The sequence below is a fragment of the Brachyhypopomus gauderio genome, chromosome 13, assembly GCF_052324685.1.
Source record: "Brachyhypopomus gauderio isolate BG-103 chromosome 13, BGAUD_0.2, whole genome shotgun sequence".
Lineage (NCBI taxonomy): Eukaryota > Metazoa > Chordata > Actinopteri > Gymnotiformes > Hypopomidae > Brachyhypopomus > Brachyhypopomus gauderio.
Window position 1 is genome coordinate 16,448,817 of NC_135223.1, and position 18,300 is coordinate 16,467,116.

At 43.3% G+C, this 18,300-nt stretch overlaps 1 protein-coding gene across 1 annotated transcript in view; it reads left to right on the forward strand.

The window, feature by feature from the left end:
• The first annotated feature begins 275 nt into the window (after positions 1–275).
• Positions 276–18,300, forward strand: part of acvr2ba (activin A receptor type 2Ba) — a 37,482-nt gene continuing 19,457 nt past the window's right edge. The window contains exon 1 of the mRNA XM_076971284.1: positions 276–711. Within this exon, the coding sequence (XP_076827399.1) occupies positions 660–711 (52 nt within the window). The 5' untranslated portion in view covers positions 276–659. The remainder of the gene's footprint in view (positions 712–18,300) is intronic.

Sequence of the window (18,300 nt, forward strand, 5' to 3'; positions counted from 1 at the left end):
GCAAACACCACATGCAACACCATTAGCCTAATATTACATTTACCTCTACATGCTACGTTATCATGGAGGGATTTTATTGATTTGAACATCCTGTTCTATTTTGTTCATATATGGACCCATGCCCTTTAAAGCTTAAGTAATATCTTTCACTATAGGCCCGTGGCTGCTAGAATATTGTACACCCCCACCTCGCCTCTTTGATTGCATTCCTCTCTTTGTATTGAAACATCCGGGTTTTCCTGCTGGCTGCGCTCTCTCTCCCCTCAGAAGCCATTTTGGACTCGGTTCAGTTTCCTGCATGTCAATACCGGACCCTGTCCTCAGCTCGCACAGGGAAAAGGTTCATACGCGAAGAGGGGAGCGCTTCAGTCGCCTCTTTTAAACCTAGAATTTGTGGTCCTCGCGTCGAAGACCCTTTTTGTCGGATTTGGTCTAGCTCCCGATGGATTTCTCAGTGTTTTAAAGTTCTACCGAGCCCGTGCAATTGTGTTGCATTTGGGGGTCTGCGCACAGAACTCTCGGTGCCGCGGACATCGAAGGCCGTTTGGTCATTTTGCTCGTTGTGTGTTTTTTCCCCCCGATCATCGTTTTAAATGTTCGTGAAGGAGGGGAGATTAAAAAGGGGAAAATCCGGTGTGCTTCTTTTTAAATAGAGGAATATGTTTGCTTCCTGGCTGACTTTTGCACTTCTTTTAGGAACTTTTTGTGCAGGTAAGATATGCTTTTTTTGTTTTATCTTTCTGCTTAGGTGTTCATAGCCATGCATTAGAAGGTGTTATACTAATGCAATATGGGACGGTTCCGATACGTTTGCTATTCGAAGTCTGTTGGGCTACATTTCAGCCTCACGTGTCGAGTGATATTGTACCTGAATTGTGTAATTAGGCAGGTATACAGTTAAAGTTATTTGGTCTAATCACTAGTGTTTCCTCTATGGGTGGTATGGGTTACTACTACACTGAATCGCTTTCTGAACATGCACTAGATCATATGGCATTAGAGAAATGTCGCCTGCTCTATAGTCTATATCTTAATGCCCCTGTCACTTCATAAAAATATGAGACTGATCAAGTGTGGCACAGACTGGATCGATTGATGATCTCTTGAGTTGATTGATATTGTGCATACAACACAAATGCATCTGGTTAGTAAATGGGCTGGTACACGGGTAGGTTCTGGATGCATCTCGTCGGTTTGGGTTAGGCTGCACTTTTTTTAGGCGAGCAGATAGATCCAACGTGTGGGTGGGTTGGGATGTGAATGAATCCGATCACTGATTGTGCTACTATTACCGGCCATGTGGCACATTTTAGAGCAATAACACAAAGGAGAAAGTGGGATGGGTGTTTGTGCTGTAGCGCGTCGTGTCTACTGTAACGTGATTGTAACGAGTGAATGAAACGATTATTAATCACACAGGAGCGTGTGGCGGGTGTTTGTGTGCAGGGGTAGATACAGAACCCATTTTAGTTGGTGATATTTGTTTAGCTCCCCTACATACAGCTCACGTAGGTGAAACGCATGCTTGGAGAAGGAATTCTCCCTGTGCCTTTCACCATCTCGGTCGCCTGGCATCGATTTATCTTCTTTATGTCTACGTGAAATTAATGTACGTTTTCTGCGAGTAGACTTCCCTGACCGTTTACCTCGATTAGACGTCCTTCAGACCATTTAACTGTAGAACATTTGTATTTGCCTTTTTACTCAGAACTGCTTTGTTGTGCAGTTTCCTCCTTGTTTTAGCGACTTTGGGGGAGGGGTGGGCTCCTCAAGAAGTGGGAAGGCGAATCTGTTTTGTTTGTATTCTTCTGTCAAATAAAAGCTTTCTTATCTATGGTCACAAAAGCCCCCTCTAAAGATTAGACTACGTTTGTCTTAACGAGCCACAACGGAACGTTCCGTTGTTTTTGTGCAGAATGCGCGAGCGGGGACAGAATGCGCGAGCTCATGGTAGTGAGCTCGAGCTCGGGCTACATATTTACAATGCTGCCAGAGAGGGAATGTGAGGACAGCTACTTGCAAAACCAGTTTTGACCGCAAAATCAGCTCGTGTATAGATTTGACTTAGTCTTTTTGTGGTTCTTTTGATGCCATTACATATATTTTGATGGTTATCTCTTTATGTAGTCCAAATAATTCATTCCTTTCATTTTTGTACACCATCCTTTGCTTTGTGTAGTCCCGACCACATGAGAATACAAAAATTACTTAATTATTCTTTGGTTTGAAAACTAGTGTGTAATGATGACACATTTTCAGTCCCTTGAGAATCATCCCAATTTGGACAAAAAAAATCTTCATAACATAACTTTGCCCCATATTTGTTCTTAGAAACATGTAGCAGACCAGATGGAATGCAAAATGAAGAATAATTAACTGTCTTAGCAATTAATTAAAGTGAGGTACATTTAATAAAAGTACAATTTTTAAAAGTATTTTTGGACAGATATTTTAAGGAGAGCATTCAACACTGAAGAGGTATTATTTGTGGTAGCTCAGGAGGTTTCCCATATATAAACAAAAGTAATTCTCAGTGGTTTGTAAGCAAAAATTGACATAGAACCATTACTGTCGATGCAGTAAATATGCAAAATGTGTTATGGACAGTCTGCATTCTCACAAATATAAAAATACATTTGCAGTAAAGAACCATAACCTCTTAGGTTGAGCAGTTCCTGCAATATTGAAAGGTATGGTAGGCGTATCCCAGATTTTACTTTAATGGGTGATTAAAGTTTTGGTGGTGTCCTCTTGTCTGCCTTTGTTGAATGTTCATTTAAGTGGCCTTACGATCATCCTTTCCTGCTTCACAGAGATGACTGAAATGTTTTAGGCATTGCTTATTCTCTAGCAGATACTTTGCTTAATCGACCATCCTCGAGTTGAACCCTCCCCCAAAACACCCCCCCCCCACCCGCGCCCAAAGTTGCAATTTGCAAGCAGGCTTTGAATGTGGAGTGAGGGCTGTTTATGTAATAAAGCAGGTCTATAGGAGCCCAGTGCAGGGACGGTGACAGCACATCCCACTCCTGTGTCCTCGCTCATTTGCAGATCATTGATGGCGGAATTGTAAATGGTTTTGCAATGCTGTGAGGGGGCCCATAAAACTTGCTGTTTTGGCTGCTGCCTGCATTGTGTAATGGCCTTTGCTGAGTGCATTCCAAGGCTGGCTGGCTGGCGGGGGTGGGGGAGGGCAGCGAGTGAGGGGGGTGGGGTGGGTGCAGGCATGGAGGCAGTATGCCTTTTAAACAAGTTCCTCCGCGGAAACAAAGGAGGCCCATTTCCCTGCCCATCCTAATGGCTTTTGGTTCTGCCTTTGCCGCCGGTCAGCCCGTTGGTCTGCGTGAACCCAAGGTTCGGCCCGGCCGGGCCTGTGATGGCAGCACATCAGGTGGGGCAGTGTCTGGCCTGCCATGGCATGTGGTTGTCAGAAATGAAAGGGAGTGTCTTAGCTTACCCACACGTCTATGAGTATGCGTGTATTTCATGGTGTAAGATGTACACATGTTGTTGGGTATTAGCATGTTTTTGTACGCAAATGATCAACTGTCCGAGATGGGAACGCGGCGTTTGTGACATCATGGATGTTTAGCTCGGCTAAGGAAGCGATTGAATCACCGGCCGAATATGGCTGAATGTTTGCATAAGCCATTTTTTTTTCAAAGGCTTGTCCACATGGTCAGGTGGAGGAGGGGGAGGGGTGCCTGTGAGATGCAATTGCTCTCTCAGCTAAAACAGCCACCATGTACCCTCGTTAAACTGCAAAGCCATGGTAGAGCACATCTCCTCCCTGGATCATTTTGCTGGCTAATTTACAGCATATTTGTTTGCGTTTTCTGTCATGGAGAGATTCTGTGGTACATGGTTAGATGGAGGGGGAGGGGATGAAGAGTTAAAGAGGGAGGGAGGGAAGGAGGGAGAGAGGAGGAGGAGGGAGGGGGTACAGAAAGAGATGGGGGATGGGTAGCCTCAAGAATTTAAAGAGACAGTGTGTATATTTTTTACGCCACTGTGCATGAAAGATGTTGAGCTGGAACGTATATGGCACTGTGCCTTCAGGGTGAAGTGTCCAGAGTAGGGTAAGATATCCATGTGAGCGCAGAAGATGTGGAAGGTCCATGGCTTCACAAACAGTTATGATTTGAAACAGCATGTCCTCCATCAAGGTAGAGATAATATGAGCTAGGTTCACATTTTATGGCAACAAGAGTTATGATGTCTTTGCATGAGGGTCTAATCTAGTTTACTTTGTCATCTGATTTACAACTCCATTTGTAGACTTTGTTCTGTGAGAAGCACTAGGTGTATATTTACAGCATCTGCAGCCCTGCCTCAGGACCAGTTATTGATGTGTAAGGTTTGAGATAAAGAAAATCTTTCATCTGCACATGTGCAAAACAGACCGTGAGTTCAATCAAAGAAAACTGTTCAAGAGACGTGCCTTCTGCTCGGTCTCAGGATGGGTTTGAGACCAGTTCAATTGGATCTTTACCTGCCTAATTTTTTGTTGTTTTTTTTTTGTAGGGATGCAAACATGTGAAAATACAAGCTAACAAAGCTCTTTTTGTTTTTAGCCAATACAGAAATGAACATTATAGAGGAAATAAATGTGGCCTGCTCATGCTTTATATTAGATGTGGTGGTAGAGAAACACGGAAAATGACCTACCTGTAATGACCTGTAGGACACGTGAACAACTACATGCTATTTCAGTGATTATTTTAAGACCTGCATTTCCAGTTTCAGCCAGTCACAAAATCATTATTTTGGCAACCAAAATGCCCCATTAGCCAACAAAGTGGAAACACAGCATCCTTTAGATAGATCAACAGATTAATCACTTACAATCATTTGCTTCTGGCAAACCTAATATGTCTTAATAAGGTTAGTTCAGAGAGTTATAGGTAATTATTATTATAGTATAATATTTTAGCTTCCACGTCTCCTACATATTTGAGGATAGACTATAGACCTTAAAACACAGACTAGATATTGGAAGACAAAAGATCTTTTCTAAGGTCTGTCAGTGTTCCTCAATCTGTGGTAGACTTGTTTTTGTTGTTTAATAATCTTGGTATCATCTTTTTACATGTACAAGGTCAATACATCTTAGGAATTCCATCTCAATAATTCAGTCTTGATAAGCACTGTGTGAAAATTCATCATTTAGTTTGGCTGATTCCTAAATTCTTTGTAAGAGTAATTTCTCAAGGTGGTGTAAAACCCTTTTGGTACTTAAATCTCCTGTGGCGCAAATGCTTTTTCATTGCTTGTTTTGACAGAATGTCAGCATGAAAAAAAGCAAATCGTTTCTGTGAAGTGTTCGCATTATCAGAACTGAGTCATGATGTTCATTCATGGCCTATACAGCTTTATAAGTCCTGACATTAGATATGAAACATGAACAGGACAAATCTGCGCTCAAAATCCACACACAAAAGATATTTATATCCTCAGAGACTCTGAATACAATCTATGAAAGGGTGCCACTTCCTTCCCTAAATAAGCTTAACCTACTGAAGACGGAATGCAGATTTGTTAAAGTAGATTCAATCGAAATCTATCCTCACAAAAGAAAACTCTTCATTGCACAAGGAGGCATGAATGTGAGGACTAGACTTGCACATGAATCAGTTGAGTTGCCAGAAACCAGCTATAGCGAAGGAGTTCCAACACGATCACCATTTGGAGTGGATTTGAGTTAAGAGCTTCATGTAAAGTCTTAGAGCCTGAACGTGGAATATTAGGAAAAGGGGATAAAACGCAGCACTCCGTGTGGAGAGCCCACAATGCCGAGCTGCTTCCCCATTTGTCTGTAATTTACATGGCTTCCCTCCTAATTTGTTGCAGATGTCTTAAAATCCACCTTTCAAATATGAACTAATTTGATAAGTGGACGTGAATGTTTGAGACCAGCCAAAATGTCTCTGTGGTTTGCCCAGGATGTTAGACTTTATGTTCAGTTTTGCTCAAGTTAGTCAAAGTGCTACTTAAATATACCCCCATATTATAGAGAATATAATAGGTAAACTGCATAAACCATGAAAAGGTTTTATCTTTATATGAGATTAAAATGCACAATGAAGACACAGCTTTTGGGAGGTGATCCAAACTTTAGTGAGGGCAGAAAGCTCTTAGTGATGAGCCCGAGTGGCTGGCCAGTCGCTTTGGATCGCTTGCATCATAGTTTCACTAATGATCTATTAATGGATTTTTTAAATAGAGTGGATTGCATCCAAGAAAAGTCTTATGAGTTTTCTCCATTTCTGTAATGAACTTATTATATGAATTGCTGAGGTAAGAGACCAAATTGAGAATACAGCTGTAGCTGCATAATAATGGCCCCAGTTGCGGTTGAAGATGTAAAGGCCGGTAGAGAAACCTGTTCCATTTACCCTCTGGTTTGGCTCGGTGTTCACTAGGGCCGCACAAGAGCACGTGTGAGTTGTTATCGCCAGATTGGCCATTGCAGGACTGATCTTGCAGAAGACTGCAATATGTAAATGATCCTTCAAACAAATCCAAAGTTTATTTATTGTGTGCTGTGGGGCTCCTGACCAAGTACGTTCACTTCATGTAACAACATAAAAATGAATGCAGGATAATCTTTCACCGTGTCACATCAAGAGATTACCACTGCAACACTGCTTGTATAACCAGGACGGACATCTGAGGCTGGAATGACCTCATGTCTCGCCGTGTCCTGCTGGAACTTTTGAGAGTAAATTATGGAATCCTTCATTTTGCATTAATGTGATATTCTTTTGTTGTCAGTGACACAACAGAGTTCACAGCTTTCCAAAATATTGGGGGTGTGTGACTAGATTATGAGTCTGAGTAATCACGATTTTGTAAGCATTAGAAAAGCCGCAGCTGTATCCTTGCTTGGGCAGCAGGTGTGAATGCAGATGTCTTTACATGCGCGGTGGATTGGCCGTGTCAGGCTTATGTTGTCAGAAGTGCTGATTTGTGGGTGCTGTAGTTCGATCACACAGTTCCTTATAGGCATTCCATGTTCTTCGTTTTCCTTTGTCACATGCTTCAGGCCCGCTTTGTGTTTACAAATGAAGCCCGTTGCTCACCGAGCCTTGGACCACTTCCCAGGGTTCCTCGCTTTTGTGTTCCCCGACTCCATTATTTTCCTAAATGAGACAGGGGCGTTTTGAAGAGGCGAGCGGGAGAAATAGGGAGAAGCGGCGAGTGCTGTGGCAGCTCGGCGGTGCGCTGATGAGAAGGCTCGCTGCACGCGCTCGTGCGATTGTTTGCCTTCGCAGATAGTGCTTATCTGCATGGCTGGAATGGGGGCGTAAACAATGATCTTCTGCTGGCCTTATCTTGCTGCCCCCCCCCAAACCCCGGGGTGGCTCTCAGGTCCTGCGCGTGCACGCCCAGGGACGGGATTAGCCGAGAGACCGCGTGGCTCAGCTGTAGCGCTTCACAAAAGTGTTACGTACGAGATGTTAACAGCAGGCTTTCTGGAGAGGTGCCCATTGTTTTTCCAATGCTCTGTCTTGAGCCTTATATGAGTTGATAACCATTTTAATGATGTGTCAACTTAAGTGCTTTCCAGTGGTTATAATTCTCAGGTTATTGATGGAATTGTCTGCGTGTAGCCAAGGCCAGGGCCGGGGAGCATTCTGGGTGTTAGTGTGGACCTCTCCATTTCACGCTGACACTGAGCTGATTGCTTAATGGAACAGTGCCTCTGTCTGTGCTGCCGGACCTCGCAGTGTCGTGGAAGTTTCTTTCTAGCCTGGTATGAACAGCAAAAGAAAAGGGGGTTGGGCTTTGTTTATTTGTGTGTGGGTGTGTGGGTGTGTGGGTGTGTGGGTGTGTGGGTGTGTGTGTGTGTGTGTGTGTGTGTGTGTGTGTGTAAGCCATTTGTCTACATGGTTGGGGCCCTGTCTGGTAGAGTAGGCCTGGGCCCTGTGGAGGCCCCCCCCCCCCCCCCCCCCCCCCCCGCCTTTGTGTCCCTGTGTCTGTGCTGAGCTATGTCAGGCAGCGCAGGGCTGAATGTCTGAGCCCTGCCCCATGTTGAGGCCTTAGGTGGGGGAGGGGCAGACCGCTGGTGGACTCAATCACTGATGCCATTTCATTGCTTTCTGATTCATTTCTTGCTTGAACAGAGAGATATTTGGGGAGGCAGGGCAAATAACTTGAACTTAAACATGAGGAATATGTGTTCTTGGACCTTTTAGGGCTTTACTTACTCTTTATTGTGCTTCTTTATAACAAACACCCATAAGAAGTGTTTTTCTTTTTAATATAAAAGTTAAATTTTTTTGTATCTTAGCTTTCTGGAAGCCATGTGCAGTCATTTGTATTTTGTCATGGTGCACCTCCCACTAAGCAGTCCCGTCATTCAGGGGTTGGTTGGTATGCAGCACTGTGGATGTGTAGACAGGCTTTCTGTGCTGCCACTTCAGATACCCAACGTGCTGGTTTTCATGTTTCAGACCTGCCCCCCCCCCCCCCCCAGTTGACTGGCAATTACAACTTCATTTCATTAAAAGAGACAATGTGGCAGATGATTTTCCAACTAACAAAGCTGGAACAATTAAGCTAAGTTAGATTCTTTTAATTTCTGTTATATATGAATGATGTTCTTTGAACAGAATGATTGAAGTCTGGTGAAAACAAAAAAATCCATCGCAGGAGCCCCAGGTGACTCGGTGGCCCTCTACCTGTGCTGTTGTGCTGTGAAATGTCTAATCTGCCCTAATGTGAGGGAGAGGCCGATGCCCTCACCGCACGGCATGGTCTTCATCTGGCGCTCCTGGTCCCTGAGACGTGGCGTTCAGACGGGTTTTGGGCTGACGTGGGTGGTGGCCTGATTATTCAGGACCGCCCCTCATTCTGCCTCATCTTTGGGTTGGGTGGGTGCGGGTGGTGTTGAGACGGAGACGTGGCATATGCTTGTCTCTCTCCCGTTCCTTGCGGCTCCAGATGGAGGTGCGACGGGTGGAGGCGTGACTCCCGGACTCCTTTGGTGACCTCTCCCTCTTGTTCTCGGAGCGCAGCTGTTGTAGGCTGTCAACAGGCCATCATCTGTTCACACGCTGTGTCAACATCGAAGAGCAAATCATATTTAAGCAAAAAATGCATTTATGCAACTGCGTGACTATATCGATGTTACCACATACCATTGAGTGACACAGTAAAACAAGTATAAAGACTATTAAGTATTAAAAATGGTTTTCTGTTTTTAACATCCCCTTTATCTTTTAGCTCTAGTCTAAAATCGGACATCTGCATTCCCACAATTCCATTCCGTAAACAAAGTCTTAGGCTACGGTAGACAGATTTCTGTTTTTTTCAGAATGTGAGGTTGGCTAAAGTTTCAGCTCATTCAGTGGACTTTGCTCTCATCGTCCCGGCGGTATTGTGTGCGGGGCAGCTGAAGGACACACGGAGGTAGTAAGACCTTCACTAATGTGGCTATGTGCAGTGACAGCGGGAGAATACCACAGAGAGCTCCCCTTTGTCATGGTAAACCGGGGCCTGACCTCCCGTTACGAAGACACCCGGACAATGGCTGCCTGCAGATTCATGGGAAACAGGAGAGGAACTCTCTTACACGGCCCGAAACGCGACAGGAACGTCCAGCCGCTTTCTCCCTCCAGACGGTTTTGGCTTGAGCCATGTCATCACTGCTCCACCCGGGGTGTTCCTTATGGTCTGAACATCCTGACTGGACCTGCTGGGCCCTGCGCTTCAGCACGTGGCTGTGTGGGAGAAGTTCACACAAATCAGTCACATTTCTTACTGACCTGTACGGCTCCCGGTCACTCAAACACACTGTGGAGGCTTGTTTGCTTCGAAATAGCTGCTCTATAGATTCATTCACTGAGCTGCGTCAACCAAAGACTAACGACTTCACCCCGCTAAATTGTGCGGTTTGTACAGTGATATTTTCTGATGGTGATGCGGTCAGTGTCTAATCGCATGTCTGAAGGTAATTTTCATGGTCAGACAGATAAAGGCAAGTAAGGGTGGATTTCTCCATTGAAGCTGAAATGGCTGTTGAGGAGTAAGGGCCTATGCCAACGGACCAACAGCACCATGGCCTAACGTGGTGTCTGTTGAAAGTGGGTTCTGACTTCTCCTGCTTCTGTTCAAATGTGCTGGTAAATTGCATGTTGCTAGATGGTGCCTCAGTGCCTTGAAACATGAAATACTGTTTTGAAATATGGATTCTATGTACTGTTATTCCAAGCTCTCAGTTATTGGTGATAATTGGTGTTTTCACACCTATTACTTTAGAGTGAGAATGGTTTTCAGACCACATCACAGGTCCATCACAGGTCCATCACAGGTCCATCACAGGTTACCTGCAGCTCTTCCACTATTTTGTTTTACTTGAACGTCAGTGTTCGTTATGCAGCTTTGATCACAGGAACGTCTCATTTAAGCTCACTACTAGGGCAGTGCTTGTCACAATGTCCCGCTCTCCTCATTTCGAGGTTAGTTTGGGGACAGGCACGATAAGACATAAGATAAGATAAGATCAGAGTACAGTGCTGTCAACGTGTGTCAGGCTACAGGCATGACCTACTTAAGAACTGTTCTCACACACAATGGAGAAATTCCACTGTCTGGGTCTAGGTATATGGACTTGTTAAGATCCAGACCATGTGCACGTTTTGATGGCAGGGAGGTGTTTTCTTCCCCGACAGACTCCAGTTAGCCTTATTATATCCACCTCCTGAAGACTGGCTGACCTCACACTCCCTCTGGTCTGCAGATCATATACATCACACCCACTGAATCGCCAACTCTCAACTATTAGGCTTGTCCACCTTTCCTTCTGTCTCTCTCTATTTGCTTTCTGTTTTAATGCTGCATCATTGGTTGGCATTATTATTATTATTATTATTATTATTATTATTATTATTATTATTAATAATACTAGTAATTATTATTATTATTATAGTAATAACAATAATGGTAATATTTCTTGGGTCTGTGGTTTTGCGGTTGAGTTGTGGTTGGTCTCTTGCCAGTAGCTATAAATAGGTTTGTGTCAGAGTTAGCATCTGAATGAGGGGGAGCGGCAGAAAAGGAAAAACCCTTTTTGGCATCCAGCTGGCAGGCAGCCAACCACTGCCTGAGTGGAGCAGAGCAGCAGAGTGGTTTTGGAGGTGATTGAGTAAAGAGGAGTGAAGAGCCTGCTTTTTTGGTGTGTGTGTGTGTGTGTGTGTGTGTGTGTGTGTGTGTGTGTGTGTGTGTGTGTGTGTGTGTGTGTGTGTGTGTGTGAGATAGATTGTGAGTCTTGGGTTGTGTGTGTATGTTTTTTGGGTTGTGTATGTTGAGGTTGTGTGTGTGTGTGTGTGTGTTGTCTCTTGAAATAAAAGGCCTTGTGAATGAGAAGAGTATCCTCGTGCTATCGCCGATGCCTCTCCAGCCTAGCTGAGTGGGGCGACACCATTATTGTCATCATGTAATTCATTCAGTATCATTCGTGGGGAAGCAGCTGTTCATTATGATCTCACAGTCACAACTGGAAATGGGAACCTTGGGCTTCCCAAATGACCAATCAGTGCCCTGGTATTTGGATCTTTATTGGATGCGCAATATTAGATGTCCTGGTGGAATAATATTATTGAAATGGATTAACTTGTATTGACTTTTAGGCTGTGCAGAATATAAAGCTGACTGGCTAAAGTAAACATCTTGTGTGCTGTGTGATGGACAGCAGAGCGGTGTTGGCTGGGGCTTCTTTACTTTCATGCATATTGTCACTGATTCTTTTTTGAAATAAGAATACGCTTTTTATGAACACGCTACAGTAGGCATGCGTGCTATCTGAAATATAGCACACAGCGTAACATATGGTGCGTTGTGCAGATGTAGCCTCTGTCTGGGCTGGTGTATTATCATGCAAACCGCCCATATCCACATCATTACTAGCTCTTGTGCTCGGCAGATGTAGGGTCAGACACACATCCATACAAATGCAAATGATGGCGTGTAATCATATAGATTTTGTAATATATGCTCTGTGTTGGGAATGCAAGTAGGCCCATGGTTTGAGGGACTGAGCGCTTATCTGGGTTTTGAAGTTGTGCTGGGATTTGCTTTTAAGCTCATTTACTGCCTCTTTAGAAGATTCAGATCAATGAATGGCCATAGGCTACTGATTGCGTTGGAAGAAATTCCCCACGCTTTCTGTGAAACGAGCATGAGAACCTTGCCTGTTGAACTTCAGTGACCTTTATTCGGTTGGTTGGGACGTTGGTGGCAACTAGTGCACCCGATGACAGTGACGGTCTACAAAATGGTGTACGAGTCTCATTGTGTGTATGTAGAAACAGGAAGTGATGTAAAATGTGATGGCTTTGCCTGATATGCTAACATAACAGCAAGGCCTGCAGCATATTTGTTTGCTCAAGTCCAAACATACTGGACAGAATTTTATGGAGGTATGGAAAGTAATGGAGCTATGAAGGTAGTTTCTGTCCTACACTTTCACAGAATCATAGCTTGATGGACTTAGGCTAAGAATACACTAGAAGGCTTTGAAAATACTCTGCAAAGATTTTTAAAAGACAAAACTCTGACAGCCCTATGTCTAAAGACAGTGTGCCATTACTCACAGTTTTTAGTCACAGACTATGATTCTGCAAAGGCATACAAAGAATCATTATAAACAAGACTGCAAGTAGATTCCTTCTGAAATTGTTTCCCATCATGCTCCTGTTGGAAATCTACAAGAACCTGTTGAACAGTGGAAGAGAAACAGAAACAGCTTTTGACAGCCAAAACAGCCAAAAAGAATAAAAGACAATAACCATTACCTCCCCAGAGTCTCCTGCAGGACTCTTATCCCACTGTCAGACATATTCCTGTAGCCACTCTGCTACTTCCTGTTTGGAGCTGCAGAGAGTTCACCTATTGGTTGTTGACAATGTCATGTCACTATTTACATAAACCAGGACTAAAACCTCACGGTGATATTAAACCACAGCGATTTTATTGCAACATCAAGACAAGAAAAAGACAGCCTTAAGACCTTAATCGGTCCTCACCACACCAAGCAATGGAGATGCTATCGAAGCTCTCACAATTTAATTCAAGTTGTGAATCTGTTTGCAACAGTGAAATTACTTGAAAGGCTGTTTGGTGAAAGGCCAGCTGTCAGAAGAGAGTCACACTGTGAGTTCTCATACTTGTCCTGCTTACACACTTCACTTATTGGTCCAAAATAACAGGTTCTAACCCTGTTCTTCCAGTACATCTTGGGGAAGAAACGCTAATACGTTTAATGACTACTGCTCTCATTTAAGCTTTTTAGACAAGTTTTGTATAGAATGTTATAACCATATTGCCACAGAGTAGAGATGACACTGATTGCATACTACGTAAAGGAATTGGGATGATCTCACGAAGCAATATTGGTTCAGATGTCGGTGAAGACATTGTTAAAAACAGAACACTACAACTTAAAGCATCGGACCCACTAATTTCAGATAAGACAAGATTTTTAATGTGTTCTTTTAAAGAACAAACAGTGAAGTTTTTAGTTTGGCCCTAAATGAAAAGAAATGTGCAAAAACCCAACAGAAACTGAACCAGAGAGATGTGAAAGAATAACTGAACAAGTAGGCCTACAGCACTCCCCTCTAAATTCATGACCTTAATAACTCGGTGGTTTTGGTATATTCACAAGGCATGAAAGAGTCTGGGGTAAATGGCAGTTTTATATTAGCCTGCTGAGTTTTAAGGTGGACTTTAACTTTTGAACAAGAAACTGAAGACTCAAAGACTCAAAACTCAAAGATTTTTAAAATAAGAAATAAATTCACATAGAAGAATAATGTTAGGGTTATTGTTAAGGTTATAATGTTAGTTGATGTGGAATTACAGTTGCATTGAGTAATTCAGAAAAAGTACAGATGAAGTGTATAAATTTCAGGAGTGAGTGAAATGCTTGTAATGAGCAGTCAGAGACCGAGTGTGTGCGTGTGTGTGTGTGTGTGTATGTGTATGTGTGTGTGTTAAGAGGGAGTAGAGCTGAGAACCAAGAAGGAGATGACCAAGACAATAAATCTCAAATTACTATGAGACACTGACTCTAAGACAATGGACGAAAGAAAACTATATTCTTTTCTCTTCCAAACAAAGTTATTTTAATCATTTAATTTATATTTATTTGTTATAAATGTATATTTACATTGGCATTGTGCCATCTCTACCACAGAGCTGTGGATAAAATGTTTCTTTTATTTGAATAGTGCAGTGTGGACTGGATCTAGATGGGCATATCTGCTTAACATCTTATCATGTTTATCAGATATATTTAATACAGATTTCATAGCTCACATGCCACCAAATTCACATACTAGTCTTAGGCCAACTACATCTCACAGAATAAGGGTAATCGACTTGTCAGAAAAAAACTAACCTCCGAGTTACGTTCCAAAGATGTTGTAATGGGTCATTTAGATGAACATGAATAATGCACTCACAGTTTAATGTTTTATGTAAGCTACAATGATCATGACATCAGTATCAAGATTTGCTTTTAGCCCAAGCAGAAGACGTAGAAAATAAAATATGTAAAACTAGCCCATGTGCTCACACTGTGAATCCCTGCTGCTGAAAGCAGCTGCTATAATGTAATGCATGAGAGTGCTGCTTCCCTGTGGGGGACTGGGGTTCAATCCCCTGCCTGGGCACGAACACCGTGCTATGTCAATAAGAGTCCCTAGGCTAGACTTCCAACACTACATTTACCTACCTCTCTGTAATATTATTGTAATTGTACATTGCTCTGGATAAGAGTGCCTGCCAAATGCACAAATGTAAAATACTCAAAGCGTGAGACATGCATCCATGGCAGCATAAGCTGTGTGGGCCATTGCCCCTGCAGGCCTTATGTTATGTTGGGAATTCCCTGGCCCTGAAATCCAGTGCTGTTATTTCCAGGTTTCACTGCAGAACATCTCCTGCAAAGCACCCAGGTCCACTCTGTTATGAGTGTAGGTGTTTTTGTTTTGTTTCCTGTCATTCTCTTTGCTTTCCTGTCACCTTGTTCATTAGTAGACGGTACTGCATGCCCTCGCAGTACACACATGCCAAGTCACTGGCCATGTTGTCATGTGCACGTTTAATAATCCTGTCTTTGCCGTAAAGGTAAACCTTTGGCTGTGTGAAAGACAACCTCATCACACTTTGTCCAAGTGTAGTTAGTAGTTTTCTCATGGCATGACCATATTAGAACCCATATAGAAGATTACTGATGAAGTTGCTTTATAAAGAAAGAAAAGCAGCAGAGATCTTGGAGGTTAGAGCGTGTGATGTATTCCCATATGTCCCCGTTCGCGCTGTTGGAGTAATGTGGCCGCGTCCCGCCCCGTGGAGTGACAGAGTATGCCAGGCTTAGCCGGTGTCGCTCACTTTCATTTCGGATGATGCTGGAAGCGGTTCGGCTAGTGTTTGTAGATTGTGATATCCAGATATTGCTTTGCTGGTACGTTACAATTATAGACCACGGACCTGTGAAAATCCCCATAGCATTAGATCATATTATGACTTGATTAAAAAAAAACCATTTTATACTTATTTCTGTTTTATTACATTTTTGCTAACATGGAAAACACTAGCATATTTTATGGAGCATGATGAATGATAATTTTACAGCACTACTAATTATTGCTTATGTTGCCATAATAAGGGAAGATGTTGTGCAATTTGCTGTGGTGTACAAAAGCATTTTGGTGTTATTATTATTGGGGCGGGGGTGTAATATAATATCTTTTGCATGGGTGTAACAGGTCAGACAAGGGCCAAAGTCCTGCTCTTTAACATCTGTTTTTATGTCATAACAAAACTCATGGCCCGAAATAAGGACACATGAAAGGCTCTTTAACTTTTTTATTACTTATTTCTTTATTTATGTTATTGCCTGTATATTTTTGTTTTATTACATTTTTGGTGGATTTAAGGGCCATAAACAGAGGATAAACCCCTGTTGTTTTCCAAAGTTCTCATCCTGACCGATGCTGTCAAGTAAAGCTTGAATTCGAAATATTTCTTACTTATCTAAGTGTTTGTAAAGAACAGTGTCAATCTATTGGTTTGATTTTCAATAAGGGATTTATGTCTGTGAAAAGGTCACATTTAAGGTCTTTTCCCCAGTCTGCTTGACTACTTTTTGGTTAGCTGTTCTCTCTCCTGCATGTCCATCTAGATTGCATTACAGGACTGAGTCTATCCATCAGTAGAACGTCACATCACAGTAATTTAGTAGGACCTTATAACATTTGGCACAGTATACATCAAACTGATTGGAATAGACAAAACTAAAGGAAATATAGGCTTGGCCGTTTTTTCTGAAGGCAAATTAGGTACAGTATCAGAATGTCAGTAGAGCTGTGAAGGAATTTCAGTGGATTATTGTAAGATTTTTAAATTGTCTGTATGCCAGTCCTGCAGCATGGATCCTGGGGTTAAAATATCTCTACATGGTCATTCTGACAGAAGTTCTGTGGAGCAGAATGAATGGTGGGACCCGTGTTCCACTCCTTTGTGCTCTGTCCTGTGTGAATGCGTTAATGGACTCCGGGCTAACAATGACAGTCCTTTTCTCCATCACTGACAATGCAGGGTAGTTCGTTCAATTCTCCCTTTCTCTCTCTTCTTTCTTTTTCCTTCTCATTTTTTCTTTCATTTTCTCTCTGTCTCTCTCTCTCCCTCTCTCCACGTCTTACTGTTGGACTTATACATATATGTTGCCTTTCTCTCTGGTACTTCTGAAGATGGTTAGAGGCAGACATTTATAATTAACTACTTGTGTGCTTCTAGAAATTGGACAGCTGTAGTGAATGAATGCATTGGTTTGCATCCAGGACTAAGGACACGTGCCCTGTTCTTGATGTGTCCAGGGCTCTGAAATGTATCATCTTTCCTATTTCCTTTAACTCCTCATTCATTAGAACCGTGACACTTCACCAACAGAGATACTGTGCAATAATATTGCACTCTTAAAGGCCTCCATTTTAGCCAAATCCTTATTTACAGCCCTTTCATGGTGTTGGCAATCAGTCATGATAAATTTAAGTGCATTGCATCATTTCGGTGGAGCCACCTCCCGTCGGCACGGCGACCATGGAGAGAGAGTCATAGCAGAGATTTCTGCACATAAATGATGGAATGCCTCTTCAAGATCTCAACACGTCGCTGCGAGTGGTAGCGGAAAATATGGCATCAAAGCACGCGAGCGCTGAGATCACCCACACTGTTAGCAATTCATTATCCGCATTCAGTGGTAATAAGGTTCCAGAGCTATTTATCACGGAGGAGGCGCCAGGGCAAATATGCGCCTCTGCTGCTGCTTAACTCCCCAGAAGTTCCCGTCCTTGTGTCACCCTCTGGGTACTTGTACTCTGGGCAGAACCCGCCTTCCCCCTTCCACTGCCAGGTGGGTCGTGGGCACCGCCACTACCAGCACGACGAGAGAGAGGTAGAATATAATCGAGCAGGACCGACACCGTCCCAGGGTCGTTCAGATCAGCTTTCTGCCAAGAACAAGCGGACCCTTCACCGCTCTGACGGCGTAGCGCCCACGAGGGGGCCCTCATGCCAGCAGGGACACCGGGCCTGGCAGTAGCTCGGCTCCCGGCCTAAACCCGGACAGGGGTGGGGCGGTGGGTAGCTGCCCAGAGCACTCCTACCTCCACTCTGGAGTTTATTTATACGTTCTGGGCAGCTCTCCTGGAATATGGCCATTTCCGAAAGGCAGAGGGGTCGAAGCGGTCTGAATTTTTGGAGAAAACAAAATATTTATTCAAATATTTACTGGCGCTCATGTGTTTGAGGTTTGTTTGGGAAGGACAGAGGCAGTTCTTCCTATACTCAGACTGTATAACGGTTCTTTTTATTATTTTTTTGCACAAAATGTACAGAATAAACTGTGATTCATAACTCCTGTTTTGAAGCCCACATGGATGTGTAGGTTTGAGTTTTTGTGGCATGTTTTATGCTTTTAATGCATGGCTGGTGGTTAAATGCTGTTGGTGACATTGGCCACCCTTGTGGGTGAGGTCGGTGGGCAACGGTGGTGATGTTGAAAATGCTGTTGGTGGTGTAGAATCGCTGCTAGTGAGCCATGATGCGTTGATGCAATTGTGCAGAACGGGGAAGGAGGAGCCATGGGTGTTTCGATTGCTCCAGAAAGGGGACGAGGGTATTGTCTTTCACACGTAGCCCAACGGAAATAATGATTGAGTACAGAGATTAGTGAACACTGCTTTTTGTGTCATCGTGGATGCATCACGTGGTGTACTGAGATGCAAATTT